This window comes from Anser anser, assembly GCF_964211835.1.
Source record: "Anser anser genome assembly, chromosome: 4".
Taxonomy (NCBI): Eukaryota; Metazoa; Chordata; class Aves; order Anseriformes; family Anatidae; genus Anser; species Anser anser.
This window is the reverse complement of record NC_139724.1, coordinates 5851373-5876342: the sequence shown is the minus strand read 5'-3', so window position 1 is coordinate 5876342 and position 24970 is coordinate 5851373. Positions and strand designations below refer to the sequence as shown.

The 24970-nt window shown below is 36.5% G+C and overlaps 1 protein-coding gene across 4 annotated transcripts in view; it reads left to right on the top strand.

Moving 5' to 3' along the window:
* Positions 1–24970, top strand: part of GSTCD (glutathione S-transferase C-terminal domain containing) — a 72571-nt gene that overhangs the window by 37455 nt on the left and 10146 nt on the right. For all 4 annotated transcript variants that reach the window (XM_083835538.1, XM_083835537.1, XM_083835539.1 and 1 more), the window contains 3 exons: positions 19444–19559; positions 20227–20271; positions 21962–22090. In XM_083835538.1, the coding sequence (XP_083691664.1) occupies positions 19444–19559; positions 20227–20271; positions 21962–22090 (290 nt within the window). The remainder of the gene's footprint in view (positions 1–19443; positions 19560–20226; positions 20272–21961; positions 22091–24970) is intronic.

Here is a 24970-nt window from a genome sequence, read left to right as displayed (position 1 = left end):
ATTCTTTGGTGGTTTCTCTAGTGGGCTGGAAGTAAGCAAAAATAAATATCACTGTGCTTCAAGTGTAGGAAATGTGGAAGCAAACACCAAGTTTTAAACCCAAGTCCTGTTACTTCAGGCTGGTAGCTTCAAATAAATAAATACATTTGTTAATCAATAACCAAAAATGTATTTCAAATTTATGTGTTTTATGTGAAGTAACCATAGCCTCTGCTAGGCATGTATCGGTTTTGAGGAATTTTGACAATAAAAATAAATGTTTGTTCATATGGTTCCTTTTAGTTTGTCTGATCTATAATATGAAAGCCAATATAAATTGGTACTCAAAATTTGTCGTTGTCCATGTATTCTCTAATTTATTTTCAGAGCACAACCTATTGCTGTGCAATTTTTGTGAAACAAGTTGATTGTGAAGCATGCCATAATTTCTTCACTCCAATTTCAGTCTTTTTTGAAAGACTGGAAAGGATTTATTAATTAAAATAATCTGTTACTCTTAAAAAGAAGAAAAAAAGAGTAAACTCAATATGAGCTGACAGAACAATTCTTAATCCTGTGTTCTATGCTTTTCAAAAAACATCTGCCAAATGTTTTACTTTCCATTGTATCTGCAGCACGTATTTGACATTCCTCCTCTTCTGCTTGTTACTGGATGCTTTAGCCCAGTCATGATCCTACTTGATGGATATTAGAATTATGAGTTTTCTGTAATTTATTTTAGATGAAGTAAAATATGATGCCAAAAATAAATCATATCTTCAAGGACTTTTTTTAACATTTTAAATCCTGGTTGCTTTGTAAACAAAGGTTAGATTATATTCTTCCTATATTTGCATCCCCCAAGCTTTTCTTGTTTTATGGTTAATGCATCCTTTTTACATCTCTCTCTATATTTTTTAACTGTGGCATAAGATTATAGCTGCAGCCAAATCCTGCTTGTCAGGAGCAAGTAGAACACATGGCAGAGATTAATGAATGCTGAACTCCTATTAGAGCCTTAACATTAGAAATTTTGTTTAAAAATTGGTTTGTAGCCATTGTAATGCCAGACAGTGGGGCACTGGAGTAACTTTCCTCAAAACACATTGGTTGTTTGTGGATTCAGCATCACCTGGCTCTTTGCTGAATTTAGAACATACAGGTCAACACAAATGTGTGTTCGTGTTTGTATTGTCAGAGATACAAGCAGGTTTTACACTATATTTTTTCCTGAAGATCCTGCAAGGATAAGTTAATCTCTAATAATTAGCTGATATCTCAAATCTAGTTCAAGGCATTTTATGATCAGGGCATTTTTCTTTTTGCATATGTTGTTCATCGTTTTGATAAATACCATAAGGAAATACTTCCTTATTTTCTTAAGTCATTTCTTAACTTATTTAAAAAAGATATAAGGAAACTTCCTACTGGTTTTGTTTATTTTTAGTAAATTTTATTCTAACAGTGACTTGCAGAGCTTATTCTTCCCTACTGTGACCATGTGTCTAGCTTGCTTATTTAAATGTATGAGTAGTCCTTTTGAGGTCATGTGTAAAAACTGAGCAATAAGAACTTTAGTAGAATCACAGCTTCAGTTTTATGATGTTCATTAACGTGTTTCAGTTAGTTGCTACTGCTCAAGTTGCTGTTGTGTAATGTAAACAAGGCCACTGAAATAAATTTTAAGATTCTTTTATTTAGCGTATTCTTTCAGTTTCGTATCACAAATGTGCTGTATAGTAGAGTGTTCTGTAGAGAGTATTAATTTCTACTTTGATTTAACCTCTCCATGTGTCAGAGGGAAAGAGCATAGTGCTCAGTTAATTTTTTTTCAATTACTTCTTTGAAGGATTTTCAGCAATAATTAATGAAAAAAAAACAAACCAAAAAACCCCACAATAACAACTAATGAAATGCAACAACCCTGTAATCTCTTAGTCATGAACTCAAAACAGTTTTATGAGGAAGTCAAATCTGTAGGAATAAGTTCTGTAGCCCATTTGTAAGACATCTAGCTGTTGCTGCTTGAATAAAATTGGAATCATATTTCATTATTATATTTTTAACAAATGGCTCATGGTAATAAAATGCCCATTTATCTCCTTTTACTCCTTTTGGTATAAAAGGGAATGGGGATAGACATTGGCATAACAGACTTTAATTTATGTGAAGTATTTCAAACTTTTCTGCTCAACATAAAGATAAGAAGAAATGAAATCAAAGTATTACAAGTATTAAGCCTTCCTGGTTTTAGAAATATATTTTATTTTGCTTGGCTTTTCTAAGATTGTAGTTGTTCTGAGTTCTTTTAAAAAGGAACTTGTTCTTTCCTGCATGTAGATTTCAATTATATTTGGAACATTATATTAACGTAGTTCTCAGAGTGATTATGCAAAATCTTTTTAATGTTTTTCTTATGTTGGATAGGAACTATTTTAATTGGATCAACAAAGTGATAATCACTTAAAATTCTTTTTTTTTTTTTTTTTCAAAATGTGGATTTTCCCAGAGATAGATGTTCTTGGAGGTGGGATTAACTGGTTCAGAAAAAACAATCAGGAGATTAAATAGGTCCCAATTACAGTGGCACAAACAAGCCAATTAAGTGAGACTAATAAGCATTTTTAGGGTTTCCCCTGGCAATTGCATCTAGTAATCGCTGGCCTTCTTCTAATTTGCTGTACTCTACCGAAGTTTTGTTGTCTTTCGTGTATCTCATTTCAAAATATTTTCCTTTGTTCCACATTCAGGCTGGAGCTGGGACCCACAGTAGCTGGAGCAGAAACCCATACTCTGCTTTGTACGAATAACTACATTCTGATACCCCAAGTTTTTGCCACCCACTAGATCAGGTTGCCCAGGGACCCATCCAAGCTGGCCTTGAATAATGTAATTGTGCCCTAGAAATCAGTATTGTTTAGTGCATGGGTCAACCTTCAGCAAAGGTGGCTGTACAAAAACACGTAAAACAGCTGCTGGGAGCAGAGATTTCTGAATATACACTTCCTGTTTTCTACAGAAAAGCTAGACAGTATACCAAATGGGAAAAAAGGTGTTATTGTGAAGATCCTTGAAGCTTCCTGTGAACACTAAGGGGTCAGTCTATTTGTACTCCTAGCAGATATATATTTTCATGAAGCCAGAAATAAAGCTGATATAGAAGAAACTTTGTGGGTTCCAGTATTTTTATGGGATGTATTTTTATTGCCGTTAATTTAATTGGTAAAAAACTTTAAAAAGACTCTTTTAATACCACTTTCAGAGAAAAAGGTAAAAAGTTATTAGTCTTCCCTAGGTTAATAACCTTTTTATCATCATTGGTGGATCTGGGGAAATACTTCACAGTCTTCAACTGTTTTCATGTTAAGGTACTACAGATAACCAGCACTCAAGAATCTAAAGAGCTAAATTTATTCTAAACACAGAAAAGATGCTGATGATTCAAAATAACAGAAAAAAAGGATTGAAAGTAATGAAAGAAGGTGATTGCTTTCCCTGTTTAAACAGATCAGAGAGCATGATAATGTTAAAAAATTAAGAAAGTAGGAGTGAGTAGAGACTGTTGATGAAATAAACCCCCCTCAAATTCTTTAAAATAGGAACAAAAAAGTCAGAACACATGAATTGCTTTCAAAGGGCTCCAAAAGTTTGGGTGTCTATCGTTAAGAGCACAGATTGTAAGGAGTGAATAATCTGTAGCCAGATTCTCAACATAGTTTAAAAAAAAAACTGTTAAGATTATTTGGATGTCTAAATGAGGGGAAAACTCTTTTGAAGGTTATGGTATTCAGAAGTGCTGTCACTTCTGAATAATCACAAAGAATAAATCAATACAGAATGTGAGGTGGCTTTTTGGCATTGTTCATTCAGAAGAACTTCCCATTTAAACCAAATGTCACCTGAATAAATGTTTGTGCTATATAACAGACTCAGATTTGATTGCAAAGAGACTGACTGATCTAAATGGAAACTAAAATTACTGTATGGCAAACTGTGAAACAATAAAGCTTGGTTCAAGGTTGTTCTGAGCATGTATGTCTGTGCAGCAGAGCTTTGAAATCCTAATTTGTAATTGCGTTTCCTAGGCCATATCTCTAGATTAAGCCCTTGAATTGCTTTTATAGGTTGTTTTAGGCATTTCTTTATAAATACAATTCAAGCCAACTATGTATTTCTGCTTTGTTTTTGTTTCATCTGATTTTAGTGTTTTGACAGTTTGCCTGGCAGTCTTTACAGCTTTAAATGCTGTTTCAAAAGATGTTTATTGGTTAAGCTTATTTAAGTTGTGTCATGGGTTATTAGAAATAATTTATAGAAAAAGTGAATAGATTTGGAAAATCATTGTATATATTTCTTGGAAACCATTATACAAATCTAAACTTGGAAGTGTTTTCTCTGGATAGGTAGCAGAAATATGTGGGATTAAATGTTTGCTACTGAAGTTATACTTCAAAATATTTATGTTCATAGAATCGTAGACTATCCCAAGTTGGAAGGGACCCACAAAGATCACAGGGTCCAACTTCTGAATAATTTCTTCTTTAGAAATATGAGGTATGTAAGAATTAAAAGTGCTTCACTGAATTGCTTCAGATAAAGCTGAGCCCTGTATAGTTGAGCCTTGAATGCAAGGTCTAATGCTTATGTGAGAGCAAGGGGACATCACTTATCTTAGTCACTTCAGTTCAATGTGTTAAATTATTAAGTAAAAAAAAAAAAAAGGTATTAGGGTCCTGGTCTCACGGACATGCCCCTATGAATAATCTTTTCACATTTCTGTATATTAATCAGTACATAGTAGTTTGTATAAATGCAAAGAGGTGCTCTGATAAACTCTTTATCTCTACATAGATGCTTCTACATACAGACATTTTTGTCATATTGTAAGGAAAAAAAAACAAACATTTTTCCTATAGTTGCGAAGTAATTCACTATAGAGCTGGTTGTTCTGGCCTTGTGCCTTTTCAGGTTGGTTTACTCAAGAAGTTGCTAAATCTAAATAAAATAGTCCCGATAAAATAATGTCAAAATGATCTAACTCTTATACCAGAAGTGCCCATTCAAAGGATTATATCTGTATAACAGTATTGATCTGATCAATGACACTTTCCTCTGTAGGTTAGGCTTTGTGCCACGCTGTGTCTGTAGTAGTTACAGTCAGACAGTTTTATGTCCTTGGCCTTGAGGGGACTTTGCTCACAATGTCTATTTACATCACTCTCCTTTCAATGCTTGCTTTGTATTTTGTATACAAGGGCAGAAGCATTTGGAGAATTAGTCTGAAATATCATGGGAGCATGTGATGTTAAATGTGATATACCTTAAAGGAGGCTATAGTGAGGTGGGCATTGGTCTCTTCTCCCAAGCACCAAGTGACGGGACAAGAGGAAATGGCCTTAATTTGCTCCAGGGGAGGTTTAGGTTGGATTTAGGAAACATTTCTTCACTAAAAGGGTTGTGAAGCATTGGAACAGACTGCCCAGGGAAGTGGTTCAGTCACCATCCCTGGAGGTATTCACAGGATGTGTAGATGTAGAGCTTAGTGACATGGTTTTAAGGGTAAACTTGGCAGTGCTAGGTTAAAGGTTGGGCTAGATGATCTTAGAGGTCTTTTCCAAACGAAATGCTCCCATAGATGTCCATGCAGAAGTAAAGCGTCCCTATGTTACGGCAGCTTTTTTAAGCCTTATGTTGCCATCGCTCTGGATTTTTTTCTTGATCTTAGCTGTGATAGTGGGGGCACGGTTGAGGTTGAATATTCTGAGTAGTTTGTATTCTCGTCTTTCTGACAAAAATGTGACTTGGTTTCCTTGACTCGAATAGTTATAAGTAGCTGGGTATTATATTATTAACTGTATTAGATCAATATTTGATGACTGGCTTCCCTGAGAAAATAAAAACTTAATAATTTAACATTTTATATAAAGGAAGAAATTCTAAGGAGGAAGTGATGCCCAAAGTGGCTTTACTTTTGTGTAAGTTATCCGTATGTCTTTAAAAGTTAAATAACTTCAAATAGTATCTTTTATTTTCCACTTCTATATAGTGACTTTTGAGGATCTTCATGTGTAAATGATGCAAAGCATTGCCACAGTTATCAGAAATATGTATGTTTATATGTGTGTGTGTGTATATATATATATATATATATATATATGAGATTTTATGTCTAAGAATTAGTTTCTTAGCAGAGGCACTGCTGAGCCATTCTTTTAAGACCTGGCTTGGCTTGACCAACTGTTGATGACAGCTCTAATTTGAGCAGGAGGTTGTACCAGAAGACCTCCAGAGGTCTCTTCCAAAAATCTTTTGCTGTGATGATTTGTTGTGTTCTTTTCTTGGTGCATTTTCTAGCCTTTGACTCCTTTGACACTCTACCAACTTATAAAGTTTGTATGAGCGTACCATTTTCTACACAACTCCCTGCAAAGATTTGCTTGTTTCTCAAATGTTTTAGTTTTATATTCTATACTGCTCTTGAACTATCTCACATTTTTATTATTTACACGTGTTATTTTCATCATACATGCTTTGTTCAGTAAGGCAGATGTTTTGGTGAACCTGCCTTCTGGCAATTAGTTGGAGATATGTTTTCTTTTAAAGGTTTTGAAGGCAGATGTTACCTTAGCTCGGGTCTTTGTTTAGTTGACTGAAGTCTGAGTTGATGAGTTTCTGCTGGAAAAGAGTTTATAATTTTTTTAGTTTCTGTTGGCTTCAGATCAAGTCCTAAAGTATTTATAGAAATTCAGCAAGCTGTTTGAGTGCCTACAGTCCATGCTATCTAAATTTTCTGTCTCCTTCCATCACCTTAAAACCGTTTGTCTCATTTTGTTCAAGTATAATAAAGTAATTAAAATACATCGGGAGTTAGAGGAAAGGAACGCACTGATGTTTTCACTTCTGCAAAGAATGCGGTGTTGACAGAAAGAGCAGGAAGATACTATCATATGTTTCCTCCTCTAAATTAATTAATACAGAGTTTCCATGCTGAAGATAAGTTTATGGATGACCTTAGTGTTTAGTTTGATGGCCTTAAATATGGTGATAGTTTGTACAGTAAACAGACATGAAGTCTAAAGTTAAGCTGAAAGTACTACTGTTTGTCCAACAGCCAGCTGGTCAGAGTTGCTTGCTACACAAGGGCCAAATGAATCATGTCTTTGTTTCCTGATGTTCTTTAAAAGTAAGGCCTAGGGGATTGTAGTAGACTACTGGGCTGGTGCCCACAGTTTCATTAACTTCCTTTTCCATTTAAATTGCGGTCTCCGTTTCAGAGGTGGTTGAAGGGATTTATGGATTTTCCTGGCTATTTGCTTTCATAAACTATGAAAGAATAATACAGAAGGCCACCCTGCAAAAAGCTGCTTAATGCACAAATAAATGGAGTTGTTTTTTGTTATTAGAATCATTGGTTGGGCAGGAAGCGCCTATTGCAAACATTCATTGCCTTGGAAGCTTATTTTGCTGTTGCTTTGGATTTTAGGAAAATGAGTTAACTGTGACAGCCTTTGCAAACTGCAGTTGCATTTGTCCCATTTAAAATCAGTAGGGAAAGACTCTTTTTGCTCATTTGTCAATGAGCAAAATCTCAAGTCTCAATTTTGGCATTTATGCTTTATTGGAGAACTGTATGTGCAATTAGTTCTTCAGCAGTGTTTCTGAAGTGATCTTACACTGGATTAACTGTAGTTAAAATATTTTCTATCTTTAGGCAGCTTTCTGAATAGATATACCCAAATTGTCTGAGTTTAACTGGTATTTTACATTTGTTCTGAAAATCTTCTAAGGATGCGTCTATTTGTGAATAAGTGCTAAGTAGCATAACCCACTACTTCTATGTTAATAGAGGGGCATTTTTCCTGATGTGTAGTACTTCCAAAATGCATTAAAATGTAATGAATTATAACGTTTTCTTCTAAATTTGATGTAAAGTGTTACTGTCTGCATGTTGGTTACCACTTGGGAAAAACATTCCCCCCCCCCCCCCGGATGGTTTAATGTCATAATCCTTTTATCATAAAGTGTTCAGTAAATAGTATTTGTCACTAATGAACTTCTATTGTTTGGCCAGGTGTTATCTCTACAACTATGCAAATCCAGACGATACAGAGCTTCCCAAAGGGAAAGCTGACAGTGCTGAAGTACGTGTTCATTCTGACCCAGGCTGTTTACCAAGAGTACCATAATGGTATGGAAGGGCTAACAATACTTAGATGTGCTATGCTACTTTCAAAGCTGCGCTGCCCGCATTCGGTGACAAGAGCTTAGTCATGGCTAAAGGACTGGCATCTCCACCTGCTTTTGGTGTACTTACTTTGAGCTCTTTATATGAGAAAGGAGTGGAGGGAAAAGGCTATGGAAAGAGAAGTGCTAACTGAAAAACACATTTATTTATTTTTTCCCCACAGTCCGTCAGACGTACTTCTTACAACAAAAGTTTATTTCTTATAGAATGCAGTTCTGGAGGTTATACAAATTTGAATGCTGGTGGTCAGAATTTACAGACTGGTAACCTGGCTAAAGCAGATACTAACATTAGACACCAGAGATTCAAAGAACGCTTATCCAAGTCTGATGATCCACTTTAAAGCTGTGTAGAAAACATTCTAATTAGGTAGTTAGTCAACGAATTTAGTTGTGCTTACTGTCTGACCTGAAGTTCATTTCGACTTTTTTCCCCAAACTGGGCTTAGAAAAATGAAGTTAAAAAAAAAAGAGAGAGAGAGAAATGAAAGGAAAACAGTTAAGTGGTCAAACAGTTACAATTACTGAATTAAAACCTTATGATGGAGTAGTGTAATTCCTGTATTTCCTATGAACTCTTGAATGTTTTTTTTCAGCCCTTTTAACTAACATAAACCACATGAACACCAGAGGCATTCATTTTATGCGGTAAAATGGATTGAATTTACTAAAATTTTCATAAATTCCAGATTTATATAGGATCAAGCTATAAGTGCCATGATAATTGCAGTGTAGATAAGACAAGGTAGAAATATAAATTTGACCTTTCCACGTGCAACTAGAATGGCTTCATTTAGGATTCAGATCCAGTTGTTTTGAAATGTGGTTGCTTGTTTATTAAAATGTCAATGAGTTATGAATTGGTCATCAAACCCTTTGCAGTATGGGAAATTCCTTATCATCAGGATAAGTGTTTTGGAGGGATTCCTACAGACATTAACCTCTGTTCAGTAAACAGGCATGATGTGTAAAGTTGAGCTAGAAGTAATGCTGTTTGTCCAGCAGCCAGCTGTTCAGAATTGCTTGCCGCAAAGGGGCCAAATGAATCACGTCTGTCTCTTAAACCAACTTTTCCTGTTTCTGATTTATTAGTTCAGGCTTTCTCCTCTTAGTGATAGGCAAATCAGAGACAAGCATCCAAATAATATTTATGTGCTTATTTAGGAGCTACGGTGGTAATTAATGACACAATACATATCAGAAGGTGTCTTTCAGTCGATGCTTCACGTACCTGTGATTCACTGCTCCCTAAGTGGCACAGAGCCACTTAGCTCTTACCTTTTCCAATATTCAGCCTAAGGAGCTCAGAGAGGGCAATCCGCTGTGTTCCTGTATGCACCGTGACTAGGCTGCTACTTAACATCCAAGAGTTGGCTCCCCGGAGGCAAGATCCTGCGGAACAGCTGTGAGGCTGAACGGCAGGGGCTTCTGGCCTTTGTTCTGACCTCGGCAGGGGCCCATCTCTGGTTCCTGCTGGGGAAGCAGCTCTCCAGTTTCTGGTAGAGACAGCCACTCTTAGCCCCTGCTGAGCACTGAATTCAGCAGGAATTAGCAGCTCCCCCTTCTCAGCGAGACGGTAGCTGCCAATCAGGATATTAGGCTTGCGATAGATAAAGATACCACTTGATTCTTGTTTTGTTGTCAGGCAGTGATGACTTAATCTGAAGAAATTTTGCAGAAAGCAAGCAGCCCCTATCTCATAGGCCTAGATGTTGCTGAGATTTGACATTATATTGTGTGTAGGCAAACCAGCATTCCTTTTGAGGTTAGAGACCTAGTTACACTATTAAGCAAAGCAGAGTTTGCTTTTCCCTTTCCTCTATTCTCCCCTGAAAGTTTTATCATCTTTGAGTTCAAGGTTTGTACCGATGTGCTTTTCTTCCTTGTCACGTCTCTTACACAAGTTCCCTGCTGTAAGTGATATGTGGTTTAGACAGGTAAGGAGTGAAAGGTAAAGGCAAAAGGTCTGACTGCTTAGGCGTAGTAAGAGAATGGAAAAAAAGCAGCAACAGGGGAGGCACAGTGAGGACAGGAGAAATGTGATAAAATGAGATGCTGCGTGATGTGAGCAGGTGAGTTGAAGACACTAGGGAAGGTAAAGGGGTAAGGAAAAAAAATCTGAGGAAAGGTGGGTAAAGGGAGACCATTTGGTAGAAGTGACATTCAGTAACGCACAGTGGAAGAAGGGAAAGACAGTGGAAGTTTAAATATGAAATGAGTGAGTAGAGTAAACAGAGGAGATGTAGCTAGCGCAAATAACCTGCATGTCAAATGCTGTATGTAAGGTGCATAGAGTTTGGTTTGGTTCTAATCATCAAAAATTTTGATTTTTAGCTTCAGATTGTGCTATTGTCATGCACAACCTTGGACAGTTTTGTAACCTTTACAGCATAAAAATTAGGATGTTCTTAAAAAAAAAAAAAAGTGTCTTTTTTCTATTGCTTTTACTCCTAGGGGCAGTAGTTGGTTGTTTTTGCTTGTTTCCTAATGTTGCTGCTATTGCTGTTACTAGCAAAACACCTCTGGCCTTCCATAAAAGCAGCAGTTAAGTTGCGGGTTATACAAGTTTATATGGGATAGTACTTAAGTGGTTAATGCTGTTTGTGCCTCAAATACGAACCATCCTGCTCTTTCTATCACTGAAGGCAGTAAGCTGCTGTTAACTTAGTGAAGCTAATAAGGTCATCCAATAATTTTGAAGAATAATATTTTCTTAATATATCCAATCAAAGTAATACCAAATTATTGAACTTTTTTTGTTGTTCCTTCAGTGAAAAATTGCACAGCAGCATTCCTAGTCTTGTCAGATATTAGTCTACACTTAAGAACAGGAAAAAAAAAGTTGAATATATTTAATATTAAGTTAGCTAAACTTGGGGTGGATTCACCAGAGCTTGGTAGGGAAGCATGAGGTTTATACACTGCTAAGTAGGGCATGATTACTGCATAGGTTTTGTATACATACAGATGCATTTCACCGTAAGTATGAGAGTATTAAAAGCATATTTTCTTGCAACTACTTTTTTTTTTTTTGTCCAGATCAGCTACACCCTTTGATGCAGAATGTTCTGCTGGTGGTTGAAGTTGAAAAAAGAAAAGAACAGTCAAGTGTATTGGTCTTAAGACTGGCAGTTTGTTTACAGCAGAGGTTGCTTACACCATGGGCTTTGAATTTTCTCCTTAAAAAGAAGAATTAAATTAAAAGGTTTAAGAAATAGTAATAATTGAAGAGCTAGGTATCTTTCAGTTTTATTTTTATTTGATTATTCTATCGCAGAGCTGTTACACTTGTAAGTGCATTTGAACGTGAACGTTTTGCAGCTGTTTAGCATAATATTTGGAATACTTTCATTCATACTTTTTAAACCAAAAATCAACTAATAAGTCTTATATATGTATAGTTTTTCAGTGTTAGTTACTTCTGCTTGCCTGCTTGCTTGAACATGTTATTGCAGGTCCCAGTAGTTTATGGGTCTCTCTTTTAAAAAGTTTGCTTTCTTTCCTAGAGCTTAAGCTTATTAAAAACTAATACCGTTCTCAGTATTTAAAAGAAATGTGCCGTGGAGGGATTATTTATGACTTTGGAACTACTGTGACATGTGCATTCAATTTTGAGTAACCCCTGCACACACAAGTTTATGGATTACTTGGTTTGTTAACTTTTACAATCTTGGTTGTAAGATCCTACAAAATTTAGGCAAATAAGAAGAGAGATGGACATGGTCTTGATATGAAAGTTGCATCCCAGAGTCACTTAATTTCCTTCTGATCATATTTGCATAGATGTAAATTTAAAGTAAGGCTGTTACAAATCTGCCTGCCATACTGTGTTTGCTCTGACGCCTGCTTTTTGAGCAAGATATTTAGCATTGCTACTGCCTGTGACATACCTATTCCATAGACTTGTAACGTAAGTCAGGTTGGAAGGGACTCGGGAGGTTATGCAGTCCGGCAGGGGAAGCTTACAACTTGGAACTGCTGGTGAATTCAGAAAACACTGAGTTCTCTTTATAGCATTTTGATGCTAAAGAAGTGAATGTAATGCAGAAAGATGAAGGAGAAAACAGGAGTGAAGGAGAAGCAACATATGGGGAAAGGAGAGAAAAGGAAGTAGAGGAAGGGTAAATGCCGTGCATCTTCTCACAGTTCTGTCATGACACAGCGTTTGGCATCTTCCTTAAAATCCCATGGTTTGTATAAAATTGCCTGCTTTCTTTTTAAAACAAAGCAATTTCCTAACCTCTGGGATTCTGGAAAAATAGCTTGGAAAATATGAATCTCAAGGCTTCAGAATGAGTAAACAGATGAACAGAGTGCACAGTCAGCTAGCTTAAATGTGTAGTAGCTCACAATTTTAGAACTGCCCTAGTGTTTTGGGAGAGGCAGTGATACATGGTGTTTCTAAAGCATGCTGTTGGCAATATTATAGTATGAAAAACTTAGCGGTAAGCATGGTTCTAACAAGTACATACTAGCGTGGATAACATTCATTAATTTGAGTACATCTAGAGCCTTCATAATCCAGTATAAAAGTTTTTAAGTAGCATAAATCCTAGATAAGATGTGTAAAATGTTAGCTGTCTGTGTCTAGATTCCTTTTAGTTGAATACTCAGGGCATCACTTTTAAATATACCAACTGCTAAAGAACAAAACAAAATCCTTCCACAATTGGTAAAAACAAACAAAAACACTAAAAAAAAACAACAACAACAACAGCGCTTTTATAAGTAGAACTGCTACGTGCAGGGAGAGCCCTGCATTAATTTTCATTTCATTTTACTGACATCTGTTGACCTATATAAGTCTAAAAACTTAATATAAATATTATTTTTTTATGCCTGAAATGATAAAACTGTTTTACAAAGCTTGCCTTAATAAAGAGCAGATAGGTTAGTAAGATCAGGAGGAAGGTACTGTTATCTAAAAACCAATAAAATGTTCTTGTGGAGTTCAGCTGCCTTTCTGTCCTTCTTGTTACTGCCCTCTATCTAAATATTTTAAACTATGATTTGTTGCCTTCTCTTCTCTTACTCCCTTGACTGTAGCTACGATATCACCACGCTTGATCATAAAAGCGTTTCTATAGTGGAAAAATGATGTAGACTCTGAGGTTATCTTTTCTGGCCTCATCTGTTGACTGAAAGTGCATGCTATGCATTATCCAGGAGGATAGTTTGTAGACTTTTTGTGACATTTGGGATTGATGTTGGTTTTTCTTTTTTGGTTTGGTTTGGTTTTGGTTTGGTTTGTTTTCCAGTGAATGCTGAGGGCCCTATTGTACACGTGTGCACATTAGTTAACTTCATGAATGCTGTTAGTTCTCGTGGACCTGCCTGGGACATTCAAGCCTGCAAAGTCTGGGCTTTGCAGAAGGAAGAGTGACACTTTGTAAACTGCACAGCACAGACCAGCTATCTACTCATGACAGCAGCAAGACTGGGCAACGAATAATGATTTTTGTCAATCTATTAGTCTCATCCTTCTCGAAAGTCTAAAAAACAAACACACAAAAAAACCCCAACAACTTTCCTGAAAAGCTGATTACTGTTGTGCTGAACTGGAAAAGCGAAGACACAAAGTAACAATGAAAATATCCAGGATCTGATAGGAAAAGTTAAATAAACAGTATGCCAAGACTACCTAATAGCAGTTCTCTTCCTTTTAACATGCATTGCTGCCTTTAGGAATGCATGAAGGTGCTGAAACAGCATATATACCTGTTATATCTCTTAAAAAGAAAGCACTGACATGCCCTGTTACCAGCAAGTAAAGGCATGCAAGTCTTACGGGGTGTTTCCAAACTTCATAGATCCAGAATATGTTTTGATAAACATTCACTTGGGACAAAAAAAAAAGGGCAAAAAAAAAAAACCATCAGTACTGGTTGCTGATTACTTCTGTTGATTAAAAAACCACAAAAAAAAAACAAAAACAAAAACAAAACAAACAAAAAAAACCACACTGGGCAGTGGGATGACTTTGTGTGTTTGAAACAGGCATATTGAAGAACAAGTTAATTTATAAAAATGTTAATATTAAAAATAGAGGAAAATGAGTTTTTCTTCCATTGCAACCTGATCTGCAGTACAGCGTTCCCCCTGAATCTTTTAGTTCATAGCTTATTTTTCCAAGTGTGAATGGAGAGGGAGTTCAGAAATGAAGGTGAGGTATGTAAAACAGTAATAAAAACTCAGTTTTTCAGTGAATGTTACTAGTTCTTATTATTCACTCACTCTCTGTTTTGCTTGTCTGTGGTAAAGAAGTTCCTAGGATATTCCCTGATAGGATTAATGCATTAAAATTCTGATGCAGAATTTATGACAGTGTGCAGTCAGTCAGATTTTATTTTTATGTTTAAATATTATTACTTGACCCAACTCAGTTAACTTTTGAAATTAAATAAATGGGAAAACTATCTGAAGAGGAAATCAAGTTAAGCCTATGCAGGAAGTCCAAGCCGAAAAGGCATGAGACACTGGAGTATTTCTAGTGTACCTCTGTTAACCAGTGTTGAATGTCTACATTATTTTGCTTAATATATATATATATAAAATATATATATATAATATTATATATAAATATCACACATATATATACCACACATACATGTATCCAGTGAGTGGTAAGAAAAAACAGAATAACAATTTCCATATGTTTATGTTTGGAAGAGCAAATGAGTCAATATTAACCCCAACCTATCTGATCTTATATCTGATTAAACACAAGGTTTAACGTCTAAACAAGCAAGATAAATGAAGTATAATAGAATGGACTCATATTTCTCTGAGAATTAAAAAAAAAGGCGACAGATTATGCTCCATCATTACATAGAGAAGTGCTGTAAACCTTATGCTTTACTAACATTTTGTATCAAAAACTGTTCAGTGCAAAAGTTGTCAGCTCAGCTGCAATCTCCGTTTTGGCTGTACCTTACGATTCTTTTATGTTATCTCCAGAATTAGAGAAAAGGATACCCAATGTTATGCCTTGGTGGTAAAAGTAGTAAAGTCTGTCTTTTTCCTAGTCTGATTTTTATGTAAGAATTCCTACCTGGTTAATTAGAGGAAGTGATTTACACTTTGAGGACTTTGGTCATAGCTGTAAGGAAAACTGCAAGAATGGTTACAAACAGCAGTCTTTGTAAGTATGAGACCATTTTGTTCTGTGCTAAAATGCTCGTTTGCTTTGTGGGACGCTTTCACAGTGCCTAGAGAAAGTCAAGGAGGAATCAAGGCATTCCTGTACTGTGTAAACATGGATGCACCACTAGGGCATGCATGAATAAGCAGTAAAGGAGACCACTGCTTAATAAGGTGCAGTATAGCACCTGACAAAGAAACTAGCTGAGGATCCCCAAAGCAGTATTAGAGACAAAGTAGCTTGGGTTTGTTGCTGCAGTATGGGGCTGTTACCACTTCAAGAGCCAGTTCAGGTGGCATCGCCTTGTATAACTACATCTTTTTGCTGCAACTTATGGACGTGCCTCTTGAAACAGCGCGTTTAGTTCTCCTAGTCTGTGGAGATCTCTGGCCCATCTGTCTTCATATCTAATTATAGTTTGAGATGTTCTGCAGAACCAAAAAGCATGTCCCCACCTGCACACTGCTTTGGAAAGGCAGCAAGATCAGAAAAATGAAATGGAAAAAAATACTAAGGTTTGCTGTAGTTTTGCCTTCAATAAAACACCATTTCCAGCTTTGGATGCAGACCTATTTGATACTTTGTGAGGCTTCAAAAACAGAAACCTTTTTTTGAGTATCTGACTGTTTTTCTATGTCACTATCCAGCACAGTTATTGTCTTTACTGATTGCGTTTATTGCAGGATTTGGCAAGTTCTTTTAAATAAGGTTAATACTGTTGTGTACTATAATACTATTCTATACTATTCTATTACTATTTCTGGCTAGTAAGAATATTTCTTCATAAATAAATATTAGCTGAGCTGGCATCCTTCATCTGTTTGAATTCTGCTTTTTCTAGGAGTTGCATGGAAACCACTATACAGTATATTAATCTTACAAGTACTATACTTAAAAAAAAAAAAAAGGGAAAAAAAAACATAATGCGACAGCACGACAAGCATCCCCAAAACAAACAAGCAAACAGCCCCCACTTGTCCCCCAACAGGAACCAAAAATAGCATAGCAGGAGATGATAGCGTCATCAAGGTGAAGGGTGTAGGAGCTGAGTATTAAGAAACAATCAGAATATGCTGAATTATAAGTAACTGACAGAAGAAAAACAACAACATTGGTTTCAGAAAAACTCATTTTGGTTAGTAAAAAACAAACAACTATGTTGGTATTTGCTTTATAGTTACTGAGCCTTTTGGCTGTACTACGATCAAGTCTAGCCAAGCAATATAGCAATAAATATGCTCTATTCACTGCGTTTCAGTGAAAAGTAGGTTTTCACATTATCATTTGAATTGGTTAGCTGAGGTTTGTGGAAAACCCAATTAAAAGAACGTGCTAAAATGAGAACTATGTAACATTCTGCTACATGTAATGGAATCTATGCATTATGTGTTTATATCCATGTTTTGGTAGCTGTATATTATGTTGTGCTGTGTTACGACTTCAAAGCTGAATAAGGATAAGGCCTTAGAGATGATATTTGGATTTTGCTTGTTTAAGGAAACTTGAGTGGCTTTTCAAATTTAACTTGAGAAATAAGGAAGTATTATATGAGGGCTGAAGGATTATATGAACTTGAACACTGACAAAAGGTAATATAAAAATAGAGGAGTGTTTGTCTGCTGAAAAATTACATTTCTGTGTGCCAAAATGTAAGACCTGTACGTGCCGTAGACACTTTAATGCCCTGCTTGACAAGGGCTGAATTAAGGGTAATGCTGGATTTGTGAATTCAAATAAAGTATTTTCATCTTGACAATTAATCAAAAATGAAAATAAATCTTTCTGGGACTGTATGGCAATATGTCAGTTGAGTTCTTGCAAAGGGAACAAAGCACTTTACAGTGGCCTTTATTGTAGGAAAAGGTCACGTTGTTCAAGGTTTCGCCTTGTCAGGCTAAACTGTCAAGATACCTTCTTTCTTATTATTCTTGAAGACAGCGATTAGCATTATTTACCATTACAGGGCTTGAGAAATACACACTGAGTTGTAGTATTTTTAGACATAGAAGTTTTAGTTGAATTTATTACGTGTTTGCCAAAACAAAGGACTAGTGTGCCCATGTTAACCTTCTCTACAGGCCATGTCACAGCTGGCTGGCTTGCTGTAATTCTAGCTACCGCGTTCGAAATATAGAGGTAGACAAAAGGCCTATTGATTGGAGCTTGGTTTTCTGTCTTCCAAGGGAATGTATTCTACTTAGTGAGAAGAATTTGTAGAGTTAGGGTGAAGCCTTGTTTGTTGGTAACCATGAAGAGTTGATTTTCAGGGAGTTTTTAAAGGCTATAGGCTGATATTTTTTAACCTACTTCTTATTAACTTAGCGCTTAGGAGGTCATCTAACTGAAGACTAGGTAATGGATCTGTTGCTGATGAAACCTGTTAGCGTTTTAGGTTTTGACTTTAGTGACACCAGGGCCTAATTGCTGACTTTGCGCGGTATGAAAATTTGGTGGTGTTTTTCAGGAGGTATACTTGATACTGATGAATCCAGGCCCCTCAGGAAAACCTTGGGGTCAGGGAATAAGGACAGAGCAGCTGGATAAGGCAATTAAGAGCTTTTGTGTGCCTGGATGTTTGTGCTGTTTGTTGCTTGACAGGTGTGGTCTGTCCTTCAGTCTCAGCAGCAAAATGGTTCAGAACATTTCTGCTAATGTGTGTTGAGACGCAGAAACTGGAAACGAAATTGTCTCCCTGGTCTCTCTGGCAATTAAGAAGATTTAAAGTTGAAAGCAGCTATAAGACAGTGTTATACAAAAGTTACCAAGGGAAAAAAGTATTTACAATGAACCCCATTACTTTAATTGCAGAGTTAACTTGAGCTCAGGGTGAGTTGAATTCTGAAAGCTTTCCATCAAGGGGACTTGCATCTTTGTATCGTGAATGAGCTTTAAGTACTTCCATTGCTTGTTTTCACCAAATAGAAAGAAGGAAAGAAAAATTGTGAATGTCAAAGTTGATTGTGTGGGGTTTTTTATTTATTTATTTTTATTATTTGTGTATTTATTTATTTTTAAGATAATGTTTGTAAGAACCAACCCTTGTTAAAACAGGCCGAATGTAAATGAAGCCACCTAGGCTTATAAGGGAAAATTTGCTGTGTTCAAACTCCTTTGGGAGGACAAGAGCTGACCTTTTATCTTCATGGTGTATTTCTAAGGAAGGGACTGTGTGCTTTGAGGTTCAAAGGATAAGCCCACACTGAATTCTGTCAAACAAAATACTCCGATACTTTTACCATGCTTTTGGAAAACCTATTCTGTTCTTAGCTGAACTTGAAATTTGATTCAGTATTGACCAGGAGCTATGTCCCTGCTACCGTTCTTCGCCTTGGAAGGCTAGCCTGCCCTAAATAAAGAGCTGTCATAGCAGTGCTGGTGTCACTGTCCACACCGAGCTGTTTGGGCAGCTCAGGTTTACCGGCCTGAGGTGCAGTCCCACCTCTTGCTGCTGTCTAGTCCGTTTCATTACAACTAAGAAACTGCATTTTGGACTTTATCAAGCACATTTGAAAGAAATTAATGTTTTTTCCATTTTTGGTTGTGTTACAGATGCTATGAAAAGCTGTACAGGAGTGGTCATTTTAAGAAGCACCTTGTTGCACAGATAGTCGTTTAAATAAACTGAGCTGCTTAATACGGAAGTTAACAGGAGAAAGAGTGAGACTTCTTGAAACAAGATGCCTAAGGATAGTGTAGGGATTTATTTTGGCAACAAGTATTGTGAATGGGTTTGAGCTCTCTTTCTGGGCATGATTCACAGGTTTGGAATATCATCATGCTGGAGCTTAGGCTCATTTGATTTTTTTTATATGTACGCTTCTTCCAGTTTACACAGGTCTGTTCCTAAGGATACATTAACAGCAAGAGTTGGAAGGCTTTAACTGTGCTAAAGATGTTAAGAAAACTCTATCTAATATTTTTAAATTTAGCTCAAAATGGATTTTTTTGGAAGCCCAAGTGTTCGTTTTTTAGTGTCAGTCATAAATTTCAGATTTCCAATGCTTAGCTGTTACCCATTTAAAATTATCAACGTTGAGAACTGTTTATCACTGTTTAGGCATTTTCTCTGTCATCCCCAGGAAAGATGTCTAGCGATCGGGCTCTGAGGAAACAGCAGCAATTGAATAATTTGGTAGCAGCTGTGAAAAAGCTCGCCAAGCCTGGAGATGTCATTGTGGATTTTTGCAGTGGAGGGGTAAGGTGTATTTTCTTTACATAAGGCAATTTCTTTTGGCTTTCATCTTTGGATTTGTAGATAGATGCTGCCATGTCTCCTATGAAGAAAGGCTGAGAGAGCAGGGGCTGTTCAGCCTAAACAGCCTAAAGAAGAGAAGACTCTGGAGTGACCTCATTGCAACTTTTCAATACTTAAAAGGGGCTCATAAGAAAGATGGAGAGCAACTTTTTGCTCAGTCAGATAATGACAGGGCAAGGGGGAAACTAAACTTTTTTTTGGCTTTAAACTAAAAGAGGGGAGAAGGAAGAAATTCTTAGGAAGAACATTAGGAAGAAATTCCTCAATCAGAGGGTGGTGAGGCACTGGAACTGGTCGCTCAGAGAGGCTGTGGATGCCCCGTCCATGGAATTGTTCAAGACCAGGTTTGACAAGACCCAGGGCAACCTGGCCTAGTGGGTGGCATCCCTGCCCATGGCAGGGGGATTGGAACTGTATGGTCTTTGAGGTCCCTTCCAACCTGAGCCCTTGTATGATATGATTCTATGATAAAGCAAAGCAAAAGTGCATATGCTGAAATTCTAACTGCTTTCAAAGATTCTGTCAGTGGTTAGGGGATTCTCAATGTGAAATGAGTCAACAACAGGGGACACTGACAAGATTTTGTTGTTTGTTTTGGTTTTCACAGGGACATGTCGGAATTGTTCTTGCTTACATGCTGCCATCATGTCAGGTAAGTTCTAAATGAAGAGTACAAATGGTATGAGCTTTCTGTCTCTGATAAGTACCTTAAAAAGATGTGTATCTAGGAAAAATTAACACGAAGACAAAACTGTTACTTTTGGGGAAAACTTATGCTCTAGAGGGAGATGTTTCATTAGTACCTGTAAAGATATTTATCACGTTATATTAGTGGGGGAAAAGGGTGGAAGTCATTCCTGGAAAGGAAAGTTTAGAAAAAGTTCCTCCTAAGAAAAAGGAAGAGTGAAAAAAAAAAATGTAACTTTAGAGTACAAACATTCACCTGGGTGTGCTTTGATTCAGCAAAATAACCAATTACTGTGCTAAGGTGCATAGATGATCTTACTGCTTTCTAATAAAGCATTTAAGCTTGTGTTGTAAAGTGTGTATAGACATGAAGCCCTTGTTATGTGAAGAAGGTCTGCCAGTACCTCTGCCATATTTTACCCCAAGTAAGGAAACATGTAGGCATAATATGATAGCATTTTTTGCTGTTAGAAATCTTAGAGGTTATTGTTATACTTGTACACATACACTTCGCTCTGTCTGCGGCCAATTGTGCCCAGTTAAGGAATTAATTGGTAGAGGTAAACTTTTTTTAGAAGAAAGGTTTCGTATGTGAATACCATTTACAACATTTTTTTCCTATTTCCAACACTGAACAATATGATGATCTTTTTTTTTTCCCACTCTGTTCCTAATTATGTTCCGAATTATGTTATGTTGCTTTGAGAAATGACTGGGTGAAATGGAATCCAATGAAAGGAGTGAGAGACTGGCTCCTTCCATAGGTGTGCTGCTGGGTATGCTTCTGGGCTTGGCTTGGGCAGGACATCCATTTACAGACTAAGGCCATGAACCAGTAGAAAGAGTAAGGGAGTAACCTTCTCTAACAGGAGGAGAGCAAGAACTCAGGGAACATGAGGTCTCACTCAGTGTTACTGAGTTGGCTGGCAGCAAGCATCCTCATGAAATGACACAGAGGACAGGGAAAGTTACTTATTACATATTATGTCTCATTGTTCTCTTCTCTGTCTCATCTAGTTACTTTAACTTGTCTTTGTTTAAAAATTTAATTTTCTAGGTTATTTTAACCCTTAAAATACAACGTTTTGAGTCAAAAGATTTGGATTACTGTTGGAGTGCAGTGAAAAATTGTTTGGAAACATTTGCCTCAGAGGTCATGATCTGTCATGATGGATATCTACCATCCTTGTAAACTCTACCTTAATTCTTGTCATTGATCAGGGGGAAAATGGTTCTTCGTTTTCATAACAAACTGGATGCAGAAGTCAAGAAACTGAGCGATCTGGTCTCACTGATGTGACCCAGACTTCCATCAAATATATTTCTGCAAAAAAAAAAATCTTTTACAGCAGAGATTTGAAATGTGCAAATTTTTACTGTAATCACAGATGTGTGAGGTGCTTGCCTGAGAAAAGGGAAGTTCTAGACCTAAGACAATGAATGAATAAATAAATAAATTTGCCAGCTGATTGGTACTGGCAAGTCTTTAATGCCTTTCATTGTTGTTTTGTCACCTGCTAATCATTCTGTAGGTCTTATAAGTAACTTGTAGCTTAGTTGAGAAAACTTCTCTAAAGTTTTGTGCATGCTGGTAACGTTTTACTTTTATTTTTCAGTATTATTTTGCTTTACTCTGTCTTGTGTATGAAATCTAGGTGGTGCTCATAGAAAATAAGGAGTTATCTCTGATCCGTGCTAAAGACAGAAGCGATGAACTAGGTTTAAACAACATTTCCTTCATTCAAGCAAATCTGGACTATTTTAATGGGACTTTTAACATTGGGGTAAGTGTTTGTAACTTTATTTTCTACAGCTACTTGACTAAAATATCTGAGAAAAGGAAATTTTATGCTTATACAGACAGTTATTTCTGATGCTTCATGAAGCACCCTTGTTATATTAACCAATATTAGGTTGGTTTTGTATTTATTATTTGTTGCAAACTGGCATCACTTCTGTCATTATATGAGTCAATAAGGAAGCAGCATCTGTTCTAATCAAATATGAAAATATGAGTGCTGCCTGACCGTGCTGAAGAAAAATAGTGTGGTAGATTCCTGATTTCATCATATTATTTTAAAATTAGTTATTCACTGGTGGAGGTATGCTGGGGAGGGTTTTGAAGACAGGAAGAAAAAGGCAGCTTGTGCTCAAAGTAAGCCTGGGTACAGGAAAGTGAGATCAGAGGTGTAGTTAGGTGACAGTAAAGGCATTTTCAGATACAGCAAGCAACTCAAGACTTCACAATGCAAATCTGAGAAGGAACTTTAATGACAGAATGCTATGCTAATGATTTACATGTGTATTCTTTGTGAAGGGTGTACTTGAGCTGTATTTTTAAAGGCAGAATGATATATCAATTTTGTAGGACTCGTACTGAGCACTCCTATAGCAGTCAGCGGGTGATGTTCTGACTTTTGGTGACTGTAAATGAGCAGACCAAAGCAGAAATCTGTTCCATAGGATCAAAGTAAATGATTTGAATACTGATTCCAAGTGTCCCGAACTCTGCAGATCTAGTGAAGAGTAAGGCATAAATAGTCTCTTTTAATGCTGTAAAGATTCCTCTCTTCTGGTTTGATTTTATGTTAAAAGCATTTGAACTTTTGCAGCAAGTCCCTAACTTTCAATGCAAGTCTGACTATTCCCTAAACCGTCCATCCAAGTGCCTGTTTGGCTGTAGCTTAGGGTGCTTAATGCTGAAGGTTTGTGGCACATATCCTCCAGTTCTGTTTAACTGTTTGGTTTGTTTATTTAATAAGCGGAATGAAGCATAGTGCAGGAGAAGGAAGGGCTGTGCTAAAATAATTTATTCTCCTCTAAGTGTAAATTTGTAGTTCTCTAGCTTTATTTTCTGTGTTAAATTGTTTAAATCTCATTGGATTAACCAGAGATCTATTGCAAAAAATCAGAATCTCCAGAATAATTCAGTGAGTGTTGTGTGTGAGATGTGTAGTGGTTTGTCAGTGAAGTTAGTCTCCTGTGTTGTGGTCATGGGAGTTTTTCTTAATTTTTTGGTCTGTTTTTAAGGTTAATACTAAGTTAAATATCTCCTTGGAGTTTTTGTTTAATAAAAGGGTGTTATATTCTCCCTTAAATCTCATGACAAGTAAAATGCTAAAGTACATGTCTGGAAAAAATCACTTGGAAACTCTTCGTTTTCAGGTCTGTGATTTCAGTTTCTTTGGCTTGATTCTTTGGTCTATTCCACAGACAAACCTGGAGCTTTCCCTTTTTGGGAGACCTATATTAATCTCATCTCAGAATTAGTTTGTCCCATATAATGGTTCCCTCTCCAGGATGAACTCCTGTTTCCTCTGCAGCCACACGTAGGACAGGAGCTAGCTGTTTCACTTAATAGTAGTACAAGTGCTTGATGGTACGTTGGAAGGTAAATAATGTAAAGTTTAGCTACCTTTGTATCGTTAGGTCATAAATGCTGGTCTGATACAAAAATCGCAATATATTGATGCATAGACGTGTACAAAGTTTGGTGATGTATCGTTTCTAAACCCATCTTCTGAGGCTCGTAAAGCTATTCACTCATTGCATGACTGTGCCATTTTCAATGAAATAGTACAGCATAAATGTGAGGGGGAACATGACATTCACTGGCTATAGTACGTGAAATTTAAAGAGATCTAGAAAAATGAACCCGACAAGTCTTCATCTCTCTACTTTTGGTATTAATTTAAAACACGTTTATATGCGTTTTTAGTTACTATGAAATAAAAAACTGCACTACTTAGCTGTTTTCTTAAGTGCTATCTGTGAGGAGTTCGAAAGCAAGTTCAGAAGAATGTGTCAACCAGTTCCTTTTTTATTCTGCCAAAAGGCCAGAGGACTACTACGGGTCAATGGTCTCGTACTGAATTAGCTTTGTGGCTTTCCTCAGGGAACACTTTGTTTTCCTTTGTCTACAGATGTGTGAATTTGTGAATGAAATGCATTAACTGTGTTCGTCCTCGCTTTTTATTTTGTTTCAAATACTGAGTTTGACATATAGGATATCCTGAGAAAACTTAGCTTTCAATTTTATTTGTTGATTTTTCCCTTAACTAAACTGACTCTGAGGAACACAAAGAATAAATCAAATGGTTTAAAGTTCATACAGGCTCAAAGCTACTGTTTTTTGTTTGTTTGTTTACTTGTGCTTTATCCAGTACTGGTTTAGGGTATCTTTTCCAAACATGGAAGCAAAGCAGTTGTTAGTTTCTGCTTGGATAAAAAGGGAAGTAACTATAGTTATATTCCATGATAATCTCATATTTTTCTGGTCTTAAACTAGTTTTATTTTTGTTGTTAAATTCATAAGGACAGAAAAATTGCATTGTGAAATGACTACATATATTAGTTTTTAATGTTCTGCTTGAGACAGGAGTACTTGTTACCATCTGTATGCAGTTATAGTTCAGCTGCTGATTAATGGTCTGCTCAGCTGAGCTTACATCAAGCAGTCTGCAAACAAAAAAGTCTTTGTTTTAATCCACATCTGAGAGCAAAGTTTTTATCTTCCAGTTGCTGTACCTTGAAAAACAGCTTTGAACCTTGAAATGTGAGCTTTGCAGCTTTAAACCTTTTTCTTAAATTTACAATGAACAAAAAACATAGAAAACAATGCAGTTTTACAAATCTGAACTGCTGCATAAAGTAGCAGGCACAGT